The sequence below is a fragment of the Mytilus galloprovincialis genome, chromosome 1 (assembly GCF_965363235.1).
Source record: "Mytilus galloprovincialis chromosome 1, xbMytGall1.hap1.1, whole genome shotgun sequence".
Taxonomy (NCBI): Eukaryota; Metazoa; Mollusca; class Bivalvia; order Mytilida; family Mytilidae; genus Mytilus; species Mytilus galloprovincialis.
The window spans coordinates 97,337,085-97,352,624 of NC_134838.1; the positions used below are offsets into that span (position 1 = coordinate 97,337,085).

Here is a 15,540-nt window from a genome sequence, read left to right on the forward strand (position 1 = left end):
GCATTGTCGTTTATTTTTTGTACACTTCAGTGTTTCTGTTGTTTTGCTCTTATAGTTGATGTGTTTTAATTTGTAACCCGGATTTGTTTTTGCTTTAATTGATTTATGACTTTCGAACAGCGGTATACTCATAAATACTACTGTTGCCGTTATTTGTCGAATCAAAAGTCCATTATATTGGTGCTATCATCTTCAATGTATTTTTTTCATGTGATTGTTCACGAAATAAGATTTGTCAGCCCCTAAAACTATGAATTTTTGTAATTGATATTTCAATAAAGCAACACCTGATTGACTTGACTGGTTGAATATACCTAATCACATTCAGAGGGCCATATTTCATTGTAGAAAGTAAGGAGTTACGGTCTTTAGAAAGATGTTATTTTATCTACTAACAACTGCTCAAACCATCTGATGAGAAAGAACGCCTGAAATTGACACTACAAATATTTAAAGTATCAAGCATGTACCGGTTTACCTATACAATATGTTGTCAAAACTCACTACCAAAGGCCTTTTTTAGATACCAAATAAGTCGTCTAATCAGTTGGTGACATACAGTTTTAATTTGCAGGGCGGGTGATGTATTCTGGAAATACTTTCTTCAAGGCCTATTGACGTATCTGTCCTTGCTCCTTTTTAAATGGTTACTTAAGTTTCTGTTTATTCCCTTGTTGTATCTCTGTCTTATCAATTTATTAGATTTGAATATTGGTAAACTACTGTTGCTTATTTTTATTCCAACATCTCGACGAGCCAGCTATACAGCATTCATTACAAGGATAATTGTGGAGATTAATAATACTGTATAAAACTGAGATTTTCATGTATACCGTAAATCCATTACATTCACTGCATTAATTTTAATCCTGAAAACATATAAGGAAAGGTCACATGAAACTTATCAGACAGTCATTTAACCTTTACAATACTTATGTATACCAAATAACTATTCCTAATTTCAGACACAGAGTAACTTAATGACCTAATTATGAAACCTTCACATGACCAATTTACCATTCAAATGAAGTGTAAAATGAAAAATCAAGAATAACAAAAATGACAAACCCCATGGAAAATTCCAAACTCTAAAGTTCTTAATCAAAAGATCAAACACATCAAACCCTAATGAGGCCAAGTCTGCTATACTGTCAAAAATACATTACAATTAATTTATCTATCCAAAAACTTGTAAGCCTCAATTAGTCACGAAAAATAAATGTTTTTCAATTAATCATAAAATAAGGACAAAGTTGCATGAAACCTTTCAGATAGACACATCTTCTGTTTTATATAGACGATTACAATCTTTAAATTTAGTTAATTGTTTGCCTTAAATAATTGACCACCCATCTTTATATCGTCAAAGCTTACCATTTGGTCAAATGAAACACAAAGATGTCTGAGGAGGTTAATCTTACTTTCACTGTAAATATATTATATCATATATAGTTGACATAAAACTGAAATATTATTTTAACTTTTTACCCTTCTGGAGCACCTGCGTTTTTGCTTTCTCCATTTTGTAGGGTAATATTGGCTAGATATTTAGTTATCTATGTAAAATTATGTTCCATGTTTATCATTTTACTTTCTTTTTGCCTTTGATATATTCTTTATCTTTTTTGAAGATAATTTAATGAAATAACTTTCATATTTATTAATCATTATGCCAACAAAATATAGGAATTCTATCCCTTAAGATCTAGAAAAATGAATGAGAGACATGTTGTGTCAAAAGTATTAAGGACATTTTAGGTGAAAATGGTCTGAAATAGGATATCATATAGGCTAATATTCAATACAAGACTTTGTGTTACATCATTCTCTTAATTTGCAGAAAACTTTAGCTGTGATGAAGTTACTATTAGAAAGCCATGCCCATAAGCCATTATTTGAAAGTATGTGTATTCTGCTGCAAAATCATCTCTTCATCTTGCACAATGTTGACACCCTTCAAATCAAATAAGATTTTAACTACATTTAATACATTTGCTTGGTATTTCAGTGGCAAATACATAAAAATGTACTATCCTATTAGGTACCATGTTATAGTATAATCCCCAATTCAACCATAGTGCATAGAAGACAAGGTAAGTAGACCATCTATAAACACATTCTTGTCATCAAGACAAGGTAAGTAGACCATCTATAAACACATTCTTGTCATCAAGACAAGGTAAGTATACCATCTATAAACACATTCTTGTCATCAAAGGTTAAATAGGTCAATTTTGTTTAATCATTTTTTTATAACTGTTTTTAAAAATGCTCCATTTGTTACATAACTGACCAAATTAGTTAAACAACAGATATAAGAAGTCACTGAACATGATCATAAACAGGCTTATTCCATACCTTGCATCTTAAGTTTAGATTCTAAACCAACAAACCTTCATTTACACTTAATACAAGTTGTCTCATTAACATTCAAACAACATCTTTTTATTTTCAAATCAATAACAGGCATTTTTTCACATCTTTAATAACAGCACTAATAAAATAATCAGCAACAAAAATGGTAGTTATAATATGGCTGTAAATCTTTTATGATACTTCTTGAACTGTTTCTGTCATTTTTAAACAAATGCATACAAACAGTAAAGTTATCTATTCCATACAGATATTGAAGTTAATGTTCCATGTTTTCTTCGTCTGAATCACTTTCTATCTCTACTTCTTCTTGCCCATTCTTTCCATCATCCTCTTCATCTTCATCACCTAGAAAAGAATTATACAGGGGATAATAAATTGGTCAAGAATGACAGATATGGCAGTCTCCACACTTGGTCATATGTCCACCAGCCAAGTTTGCTAAAGTTTCTATTGGGCATGTAAGAATAGCTATTACAGGCCAAAATAAACTTTACAAACTTTTCAACAAAATGATACAAACAGTACTCACACATTTTAACTAAAAAATGTCTAGTTGGTGACATTTTGTTCATAGTAACAAGACAGAATATAAAACAGACAGACAGAAAACGTAAATACAATACAGCCTATCCCTTGAAGAGTGTGGAGATAATCATAATTGTTTAGATGACTTATATAATAATAATGAGATGTGTTGATAAATACTGCATACTGTGGATTCATGTATTATTATTATTTTTTATGCATACAAAGCCTATATAAAATTTGTAATTCGTTGATCATTAAAATTGGTTGTTCACCTGAACCCACTAAACCCACAAAAATTGGTATCCAACGAAAAACAATGAATCAACAGTAGTTTTTTTATATTCAAGTAGTTAACATTTTGATATTTCAAAGACACTTTTAATTTCAATTCTTTTCTTCCCCATTTTATCTTTTTTTAATAACAATTATTATTGTACAGCAATATAATATTTCCCACAGAAAGTAACCAAAAGTTAGCGTGTAACAAATTCCAATATTGCACTAGTGCAATAAATCTTCAAAATTCATGACGTCATCAACGACAAAATCTGAGTTTAAACCAATTTTTACTTTCAAATATTATATTGTTATACAATAAAAGGGTTATTGCATGAATATTGGGGAATATTGTCCCTCGTAGAACATATACTGCACTCGCATGCTCGAGCAATATAAAATTCTACTCTGGACAATATTCCCCAATATTCATGTAATAACCCTATATTACATAAATTTAATATTACTATGTCCTGCAACATACCTGGTCCAATGTCAGACAACAGCTCATCCACATGTTTCAACAATTCCTCATCTTCATATTTTAATTTGGCACAAAGCTGTAAAATCAAGTATAAGATTCAATACATTTTAATCTTTTGAAGGGACTAAATGTTATCTTTAGAGTAAAATTATGATTGATTCTATGAAGGTAAGTATTGGTCAATAATTGTGCAATTACCCATTCATTTATTGCATGGCAAACTTCTTAAATTATATTTAGTAACATGCTTGACAACTCTTAGTATTGCATTTTAGGGTGCTTTTTCAATCTCAATATATAAATTACACAAAGAATTTTCACTGAAAGTAAATTGCTTATTCTTTCATATATGTGATTACTTTCTAAGACTACTGACTGCTGTGAGCTATTGACCTGTCATTTTATAGTTCTTAGAATTTTTAATTAACTGTATGAATTGGCTATTGAGAAACAGTCATTTGCTCTATTGTTTACACTCTAAAATGTTTACATACAATCCACTTTAAAAAAATTGGATTATTATACATGTATTTCATAGTTGTAAAATTGAAATTGCTGTTTCAGATGAAGGACTTTTCAAAAGTAGTTTTACATTTTTAACTCGTCGAGAATTATAATTTTAGTAATGGTTAATATTTTATACTGTTTTATAAGTAAACAATATGATACATGAAGAATTTTAAAATCAATGCATTTATACCTTTAAACTTATGATTAGTTAGTATGTCAATTTTATAAAAAAACATTTTTTATAGTGGTCCATTTGTAAACATACCTTTTTACACTTTTCCAGATAATACCTGGCATTGCTTTTATAGTCTTCTCCCATTGAAAAGTTTGCCCATCCAATAAGATACCATACTTGTGGTACTTCATCATTTTCATCTAACAAGCTTTCAGCTACATCTATTGCAGTCTAAAATATCAAATATTTATTTAGAAAAAAATCAAACATCATACAAAATAGTCATTAACTTCCAATAGTGAAAAGTAAATAAATGGTAAAGAAGAATTAAGTTTTTGAAGAAGCTGTTACAAAAATCTCAACAATCAAAACAAAAACTTACTTCATATTCGTCAACTTCTATCAGTATTTTGGTGGTTGAAATTCTGGTATCATATCCTAAAGGGACTGCCTGTAAAACATCAATAGATAATAAATATCTAAAAGTTTTAAATAAAATGTTTTAACAATGAGTCAGAGGATGCAATTTTATTGTTAAAGATTTCAAATCTAATTTGATAATTATTATCTTATATCCTACATACTTTCAATCCTTTAAAAGTGATATAATTGAAGATGTTAACTAAATTACCATTTACATAAATTGGAAGGCATATATAACATGACATAGATTAGCCATCAAGTTACAGCAATATCTCACAGTTGCCCCTTAAATATCTTTGAGTAAGAACACTTTTGTATTAAAAGAATCAATTCACCTTGAAAAATTTGATTTTGTTAAATCAATTACATTTGTTACAAGGATCAAGCAGTTAAACTGAGACATAACCTTAAAATAAATTGTTGAAATCTTACTTCTACAGGGTCAGTATTGTCTTGATCAGTCACTTCACCTTTATCTAATGCTTTAAATTTTGGTAACCATAATGATACACTCTTTTTCATAACATCTTTTGCATTCTACAAAAAAAAAAATCATATTACAATCCATTTTATTATCTTCTAAAAAATCTGACAGTCTCAAAATTATTCAAAAAAGCTTAAAACAATGCTTAGACGCACTGATAAAGTTTAAACAAAATTTGTAAGGGTTCCTCGGAACCCAGTGTCTCGCCTACTTTTGCTGTTAATCACAAGTTCAACAAAAATGAAAAAAATCAATAAAAATATTTATCTAGATACTAGCTTTTGATCATAAACAAGCTTCTGTCCAAGTTTGGTACAAATTGAAAATAGTATAAGAAAGTTATTAAAATTTTAAAAACTTTAACCACAGAGTAAAAGTGTTGTTTAAGTCCATTTAAAAGTAAAATACGGAAAAAAATGGATTTATTTTTTCACAAAATTTACTTCTGGATACTATCTTATGATAATAAACAAGCTTCTGTCAAAGTTTGGTACAAACCCAGGATAGTTTAAGAAAGTAATTAAAATTTTAAAAACTTTAACCACAGAGTGAATGTAATGTTTCCTGGCAGAGAAACTAAGTCCATTTATAAGTAAAATACGAAAAAAATGGAATTTTATTTTTACAAAATTTACTTCTGGATATTATCTTATGTTCATAAACAAGCTTCTGTCAAAGTTCGGTACAAACCCAGGACAGTTTAAGAAAGTAATTAGAATTTTAAAAACTTTAACCACAGAGTGAATGTAATGTTTCCTGGCAGAGAAACTAAGTCCATTTATAAGTAAAATACGAAAAAAATGGAATTATATTTTTACAAAATTTACTTCTGGATACTTTCTTATGATCATAAACAAGCTTCTGTCCAAGTTTGTAAAAATCAAGTATAGTATAAGAAAGTTATTACACCAGATTCCAACGAGTATGAAGCTATGTGTAAATTCTTTGGTTAGCTTCCTTGCTAGCTCAACCATGAAATCATTATTAGGTAAGGTATACAAGCCTGTGGGTGGAGTCAATAGTTAAACAGAGAACCAATCAGAACTAGTGACAGAATATAAACATTGTAAAACTAGTTTTACAAGTCAGTTTAAAAATAAGTTTTCAATCTAAATTTAAAATTTATTGATTCACAAGCATGTTATAGGTGTGTTTGAATTGCCAATTTTATTTCAATCAATTACTCAGTTCATTTATAAATACAGTTATGTGTATATACTTTACAATGGTACAATCACGGCGTAAATATCCTTCTGTTGCCTTTGAATTACGAATTTTTCAAACTGCAATAGTATAAAAACAGCAAAGATAATGAATAATAGAGATGGACCATTTTGTACATATACAAAGGGGAAACTTCAAGCAAGCATTATAATTTATAGTTTCATTGCATTTTTAACTTTAAATGGGATTTATTGGCAAAAAAAACAAGATTTTTGTAGAAACCCCACAGATATTTTTGTTATAAAATTTTAAGCATAGATTACTCTCTTGATTTTCTATGATGTACTAGCGTTTAAAGTTTACAAAAAGTCCTATTACAACCTTTAAATTAAAAAAAATCGTGCTAAGTCACTAAAGTCGAGCGCACCCTAGAAGGTGTACTTGAATTGGTCCATATTTATATATATATTTGTTTAAACCAATATCTAAATTTCTAAACTTGTTTTTTAGGAAATCATTGCTAGCACTGCTTGCAATAATCCTCCATCTATCAAGTACCAAATTGCCACTATGAGAGTACAAGGGGAAATGATGTGGATTTTCTATAAAATTTCTATTTGTTTAGCATTGAATCAACACTAAATATTTTCATACTTGAACAAAACATAAACCTTAACTCCGCTTCTAATTTATTGTAATACAAAGAATTTTTTAATTCAATCAAAGACTATAAAAAATAAAATTTAATTTGCAAAGTTGTTTAGGTAAACCTGTTCGTATGAAACATACATTATTATTATAAACAGGCCATTGATATGAGTGTTTTTATTGGATGACGAATAAGTGCTATGCTCCTCCCAATTTTAAGGTAATAATCATTTCATGGTTGAGCTATCAAGGAAGCTAACCAAAGAATCTACCTGTAGCTTCATACTCGTTGGAATCTGCTGTAAAATTTCAAAAACTTTAACCCGAGTGAATATTTGTGGACGCCGCCACCGCCCCTGCCGACAGAACGTAGGATCGCTTAGTTTCGCTTTTTCGAGGCTCAACAAAAATGGTTTTATATTTGAAACTGTACATAGCAAACTCAATTTTTACAGTTCCACAGGACCAGGAAACAAATATCTAACCCATTATCACTTCACCTTAACCAACTCATAAATAATCTACATTTAATTTAAACAACTTTTAACTCAAAGATCATTAGGAAACATCAAAAGGAGCAACTCTTTTATTGCGTTTTTTAAAGATGGCAAAGATTAGGGATTTTCTGAGTTCATATACTAAAAATGTTTATGATCCGTCTCTAATTTTAGTACCTCTTTGTCATCTTTTGACAACAAGAAACTTGCCATCAACTGATATCCTTCAGGATTTTCTTTATCTATATCTATTGCCTTTTCTATAAATGTTTTACATTTGGATTCTGCTTCATCTTCAAAGCTGCAAAATAAAACATCAGGCTTAATAATCAAACTATAACTTACTCATTTGCACTTTTTTCACCTTAAAATACAATCAAAGCCTTAAAGGCTGTAAAAGCAATTGCTGCCAAGTTAATTTTTTTGTGACTAGTACTTTTATTTTTCATTCACATGTATAATAATGAGAATAAACATGACAGGAGTCTTGTCTTGTGAGAAGTTAGAATGTTTTAACTTTATATCAATAAGACTTTAGCAGAAAGTCATTTTTCATATGTTATACATTTTACAAGCGACACATTTACCAGGTTACAGTTGAAGGCAAAATATATGTGCTGAAACATATAGTTTTCTCAATGAAGAAAGCATAATAGATTATCCCCTTGTAGAGTGTTTATAACTGGGAAATAATTTCCTTTATTGATTTAACTTAAAGAATTTTCATATTTTATTTAAATATAACCATTCAGTTCAACATTTCAGCTTTCCATATGCAAATGTTGAAAAACGGGAAAGAAAAAAAACATCTTACAAGACATTAAAAAATAAATTTGATATTTATCAATTTTTTAGGAAACATTGGAAATTTATTTCCCATTCCAAATATTTCTTAAACATAGGAAATAAAATTGCAAACACAGTGGACCATCAAGTGTCAACAAACGTAGTAGACTCGTCCACTGGAAAGTGCATTCCCGGTTTTGATATCCAAAAGGATGTACTTTTTTCAATGGACGGATCCATTCCATTAATAAGGTGATCGATAGATCTGACGGAGTTATGACAAAAACAGAAAACAAACTTTTAGTTATGTGTTTTTAACAAAGGTTTTGTTCGGCTAAATTATTTGCACAAACAAATTAACAAAATAGGTCAGTTAAGTTTGTCTATTTTTTTATTACAGTTAACCTGTGTAGTGATTTTGATTTTACGATAAATTTATGAATGAACGAGAGCACCTGACTTCTTTCTAAAAGAAATACGAATTTATTTAATCAGAGATAATTTAGTCAAGTTGTCAATACTAAATCAACAACTGATATAATTCTATATTTTGTTGAAACATCGAATGAACAGAGAATGGAATCGCAGGTATAAAAATTTACTTGATCTGGGCAGAGTCTTTGATCTACGTCACAAAGGTGGTCATACGCGATGACATAAAAGCAATTGCTTTAATAACTATTTAATACATAAACATTTGAACACATGATAGTTATATTAGTTTTTACACAATCTTACTTTAATACATATAAACTAAAATTGATGTGATATTTTCGTCGATAATAAAATGTTTCCACTGATTTATCATATAAATTCAATAACAATGTAGTACGTATTATACCTATAAGGTTATGTGAGACTACAATCTAAACAATAATATATGATATATATTAATTGTAGCAGAGAAATATCTCTGTGAACCGAAATAAGTAATAATAACCTCACTCATATAATTTTGATCAATTGCAGAATATGTTCTTGAATTATGACTGAGTGCTATATGTAGATTTAATACTAACTTTTAGTCTGCTGATTTAAATTTTCGTTATTATCCTATGGCTGATTAGGATTATAAATTATCAATGTGTGGATGTGCATTCTTACTTACCACAGATCTGTCATATAAAGTTCAGCTATAGCTGAGTATGCACCAGAAATATCACTGTCTGTCACACTCTGGGGTCCACCACAAGCCGCTGCTACCTACAAAATATGACAATCAAGTAGCATTTATCAAATAATACTTATGTGGTGTATAACATTGGATACAGGGGTACACAAATGATAATTTTTGCCAGTCTATGACAACCATGACCTCAATTTGGCTCTAAAATTGTCAATACCTTGCTAAAAAGCAACATTTACAATTTATTTTAATAAATGCAAATTTCAATTTAATCTAATGTCTTTGTTGTTAAATGTTTGTATCAAAAATGTACAGTATTGCTCCCTTCATATAGAGACATTATTCAAGTTTCAGCCATATATGGAGTTTTTTTCAATACATAATTATATACAAACCTCCAATGCTTGTTGATTTTCTTTCTCCTTCAACATTAACTCTATCCCTTTCTGGTAACATTCTACAGCCTGAGCTCCTTCAAACAACTGGCCTAGGTACATATATTTCTCATGTCCTTTGTCTGGCGATATCTCTACTACTCTCCCTAAACACTACAAATACAACACAATAAAGGTTACATTAACAGTTAAATATGTTGTATTCTATTTGTTATAGAGCTACCAAGGTATATAATCGTGACAGAGCGATAAATTCATGTGTGAGGATGATGTTTTCAACTATATTATCTTATGTTCAAGGCTATAAAGCAAGTGGTGTGGCTTGTATTTCAGGTTGTTCTGGAACACAAATGAGCTGTTTCCGCTATCGCTCTCTATGTACATGATGTTACCATTGCTTTGATGTTACCTATCTCAGAGTTCCAATACAATTTCATTGCAAGCAGACATTCTTTTTACTAAGCCTTTTAAGTTGTGTCCCATACAACCACTCTATGATATACATGATATAAGTGATAACATGTGTTATGATAAACAAAAACTTGTAACATCTTGCATATCAGGATATCAATATCCATGAGTCCTGCTCTAATACGGATGAATCCATTGCAAATTTCAAAATGTTTGTTTTCCTGTTCTGAGGACCCTTTATCATGTTTATTAAAATGGTAATAATTTCAATACAACCCACCTGTTTTGCTGATTCTGGGTTTCCTAGTTCTAAAAGTAATGTTCCAGTAGTTTCAAGAGCTCTGATATTATCTGCCTCTATTTCTAAGGCTCGCTGACAAAATTTCTGAGCAATTTCATACTCAAATCTGTTTATACAATCCTCTGCCTGCAATATACCATAACATGTATATACTTCATACAATTCATAATTTTTTGAAGAACAAACGTTAAAGTACTGGTAGGAATTTAAACAACATCAATATTACTACAAATTAGGGAGATATACATGATTTGGTTATCAAACAAATTCCTACAAATCTTACTTTATAGCTAGGAGCATTTTCTGATTTTTTTTTAGATCTGCCTATTTGCTATCTGTAACACTGTACTGGCAAATATAGTTTATAACCTATACCTGTACCAAGAAAGGAATCATGTCAGTACATATAATAGACAATCATCTCCCTTCATTTCCATCAACAACTTTACATTAACTGTTATTTTCAAAAGTAACAACCTTAGAATAAATCTCACTAAAAATAAAATTTCTTGGCATGGGTAAATATGCAATTTGCATATGCAATATTATCATGATTATTATAGTGTAGTAATTGATTAAGTTGATTTAATTTTATTGTAAATAATGCATTTGGTGTCAGTTAGAAGCAAACTCTGAAATACATGTATACAGGTATAGGTGTTTAGTTACTTTAAATTTTGTTAACCAAACCTTTGTATATCTTTGCTGTGTTTAGAGTTTGAATACATAACTTTAATAGGGGAATTCAAAGCTTAACTGAAAGATGTATAGAAGATTATTTATTTCTAATCTAGTATTGTTTGATTGCATCTATGTTATACTTGGGTGGGTTTTTGAATTCCTGTGGGTCTAATATGACAAAAATTTACAGATTTCCTACATATATACATGATATGTGTGGACTGTCTGCTTCAAAAAGACCAGAATGTAATTAAATTAAACTTTCTCTAGGCTCTACATTACCTTATCAAGAAGTTGATCAACATTGTACTGGGGAGATGTTTTTGTTTTAGCAGATTCTGTAGCAAATTGTTTTCTTGCATCTCTTAAAACTTTCCTCCTGTCATCTGAAAAATATTTTTCCAGGCAACCATTTTTCAATTTTTTAATACAGTTACAAAAAGTTCAATGTAACACTACATACATGTATATCTTAATCAGTTTAACTCAGTTATTAAATCTGATGAAATACTCAATCAAAGTTCATGGTAAAAAATGTATATTAGCACTGCTTGAAAAATTGGATTTATAGGACAAAAAGCTTTTATTCATTGATCAAAAAAAACATTTACTAAATAAATGAATAATACAAAATGAAATTAGTACAGTTAAGTAAATCAAAGCAGTTTTGGTCACAGCAGCTACAAAATGATGATCCAACCAGTTTTTTTTTTTAGCTAATTCATTTTTTTCCTGATCTCAATTTCAATACATTTATTCATTTCACCAACCTCCTGAATTCCTACCAAATATAAAAGAACAGATTCCAATGTACGTAATTCATCTGTCAAATTTCAATAATTTCATCACAAACTGCATACTTAAGCATGCGAACTATAAATTTTTTTACATTCATTATTTTGTACATAAATCAGGCCGTCAGTTTTTCAGTTGTTTTAAAATTGTTGTTTAGGGGCATTTTATAGCTGACTGAGATTCGGGTTTTACTAACGTTTGAAGGCTGAACAGTGACCAATAGTTGTTAATTTCTGTGTCATTTGGTCTCTTGTGAATAGTTGTCTCATTGGCAATCCTACCAAATCTTCTTAAAATTTTGATGAAATACAATATTCCGCTTTCAAATTCGTTGCATTTCATTGAAATCATGGTCACTTTGTTTACTTGTCCATTCTATTTGTATGGGGAAATTGGTTAATGTTAGACAATGTTAGAATTATTTACAGTTCTGTAACTCTTTCTTCCAAGACACGCCATGTAATTATTCTTGTCAGGACTTCCTGCTTCTTGCATGTGCCAGACTTCCAGCTTGGCTGGGCTCATTGTCCCTAGTAACTATAAGTATGATGTCACTCACCGGCTTCAGGGTAGTCTACACTTTGGATTTGAAATGAGCAGACACTCATCTTTTGGCTCCCACTTTGGGGACTGTTATAATGACAAGTAAACTAGCCACCACTGTATATTTATGGTATGTAAATCATATTCAACCATATATATATGTCTTTTAAATAAACATCTTTATGTTTACATGGTTTTATAGTTTGACCAATATCCCAGAACTTGGGTAGACAATGTGAACATGCGAAGCCAGTGACAGTGGAAATCTCACTCCTGTTACCTGTACACCATAAAAAAAACTTTGGGTTTTAATGAACGCCTTTTGTGCTTTTAGGGTCATTATCAATTCTTTCCAATGTGCATGTGATGTACATGTTGAGCCAGCAGTTTAAAAAATATGATGCTATATTGCACAAATTATTCAAAACTTTTATAGTGAAGGACATAACTTGAAATTGTTGTTACTATTTTTCTTTAAGAATTTTTGTGAATTAATGGCAAAAATATGGTTCTAGACAGAACAATTTTATAAGGCACCTTTTTAATATTACCATGTACTGTAGGACTTTTTTTTCGAATATACAGTGGACAACCCTTATGCATACACCTAGAAGCACTGTTTTAATGTCTTGATCTTGATTTTGATATGGTATCCACAGTGACACTCGATATACATGTACATGTAGGCATAATTAAGCTGTGCATCTGTCGAGGAGCGATTCAACCAAGGATCTGTATAGTATGAATACTTGATTCAACCCATTGTCCTGGCTCCCTAACAATATATCTAGTTTATGTTATTTGATTTGTTCCTTCATCAAATAATTCTAACTTCGTTTTTAAACTTGACTATTATTAAAGGACAGAAAATACAAAAATGTATGTTCGAAAAAGGAATTTCTGTGTGTGTATATTTTGTTTGTAAGATAGTGTTATGGTGATTTCGACGAATTTTTAAGTAAGAATACGGTATCGAAACTACCTAAAGTAGCCCCTGGTTGTCGTTTAAACTTGTTCTTTCCCATCTCTTTTGCTTTTGAAACATAATAATCATGCACGTGTAGTTGTTTTCATTTTGTGTCAATTTCACGCTTGTTATCACCAGTGCGTTTTATTTTTCCAAACATAAATCGGAATCGGCGTGAAACTCCGGATTTTAACCACATAATCTTGGATGATGACAAGTGAGGGTCACGATGAGGATCTTCATATTTGTATCCTATCGTTTTAGGCTTATATCATTATAACACAATTTTAGGTTTAGATTATTATAACACAGAGATACAGTAGTCTATGTTTCAAACTATCTTTCTCTAAAATTAGCTGTCCACTTCTGACCCTCACATATATCCTATGAGATTCTTACCTAAAATTAACAATTTTGTAACAGTATCATAATGGAAGGACTGGATAAGGAATACTTTTTTTTCTGTATACATATTTTTTTCACAAATTTTATAATAGGCTTTCCAATCCTCCCCATACACGAATCCAGGAGGCTTCGGGCCTAGGCACCCCTTTTTACATGGAAAATATTTGGTTGATTATATCTAGGTCTTATACTAATATGAGTTTACAGTTTGTAAATAAACAATAGCTAAATTAAGTATGCAGACCCGGGCGCAACAAGTAGTTCATCATACTTTTATTGAAAAGTACTATACAAAGGTACATGTAGTTAGTATAATAGTCCCAGATTATATAGAGAATCACTATCAAGGCAAGAATGTAGCAGCCACCGTTTTATGACAGTCAATAAGCCCCCTATAAAAAGTTATGGATCCGCCACTGCTCCCTCCCAGTATTCTGTATATTTAACAATCCTATTTAATATGTCAATATGATAATTATTATTCTCCAATATATACACTATTTTTTCCCATTTTCTTTATTTTTAATGTATTGTCCATTTTCTCATTTCTGTAAATGCCATCAACACCCTCTTTATAAAATAAGCAAAACTGCATGTCTTAATATTAGTAGACCACAGGCACTTGTCTCAGCAAAAAATGTTATATTAAGGTATATAAGATTTTTTTTTCTGAGACAAGTGCTTGTGTAGTAGACCCAAGTTCTATGTCAAATACGTAACCTGCCCTGTTTACCAGAGATAAGGATGCCTTGAATAATTAGTTATAACCAATAATGATGTATGTATAATATAATTCTACATGAACCAACATACCATCTGTTTATTACTATACAGTTTTTTTTCTCAGTATACATATACTTTGAAGAGTTAAGGCCCTTGACTGCTTTTAACAACACGTCTATTTCCTTGAAACCCCTGCTTGCTGTCATTTTTACAGTCTCTTGTTAGACCTTTATATAAGAGTTTCTCTTGTTAGTGTAATCATACCAAAATTTATGGCAAAAGGGACAACTTTTCCTTTCAAATTGTTAAATCTCCTTTCCTTCATGGTGGTAAATTTTTCTGTTTGCTAGATATTCTTGTGCTTGAAATGATATCTGGGATTGCAATGAACATATATTTTCATCACCAAAAATAATTTTTAAAACAGGAGTACTGATATCCTAAATTGATCAGAGCTTTAACTGTTACTTCTGTTTTTTTTTTAACTTCATTAGGATTCTGGACAAATTTACTCAGAGCATTGCACAACATTATATATTCTGTTGTTTTTCTGACATTGCTGTACATTATATATATACACTCTGAGGTTAAATACCTATATTTTTTTTGGCAAAAGTCATCATTGTTTCAAATAAGAAGGTCAAGTACTGTGAGTTTGCTTTCAAATATTGTGAGTGAAATTATTTGATATAATGTTTCTACTGTTGTTTTGCTTTTTATTTGTGTTTTTTCTGTTATTTATCTTTTTTCAAGTGTTCTATTCTAAACTGGGTTTTTTCAATATCTTTTATATAACATCCCCATTCAATGGCAGAGAGTAGAGATATGAAATCAAACAATAA

At 30.2% G+C, this 15,540-nt stretch overlaps 1 protein-coding gene across 1 annotated transcript; it reads right to left on the reverse strand.

The window, feature by feature from the left end:
- Nucleotides 1-2,423: 2,423 nt before the first annotated feature.
- Nucleotides 2,424-13,724, reverse strand: LOC143046239 (uncharacterized). The gene is made up of 11 exons (XM_076219291.1): nt 13,586-13,724; nt 11,548-11,651; nt 10,564-10,710; nt 9,873-10,025; nt 9,460-9,554; nt 7,743-7,866; nt 5,205-5,309; nt 4,732-4,800; nt 4,440-4,580; nt 3,665-3,740; nt 2,424-2,721 (listed from the first exon to the last, which is right to left on the reverse strand). The coding sequence occupies exons 1-11, from the start codon at nt 13,626-13,628 to the stop codon at nt 2,633-2,635; spliced, it is 1,146 nt and encodes a 381-aa protein (XP_076075406.1). The 5' UTR covers nt 13,629-13,724; the 3' UTR covers nt 2,424-2,632.
- Between the last annotated feature and the right edge of the window lie 1,816 nt (nt 13,725-15,540).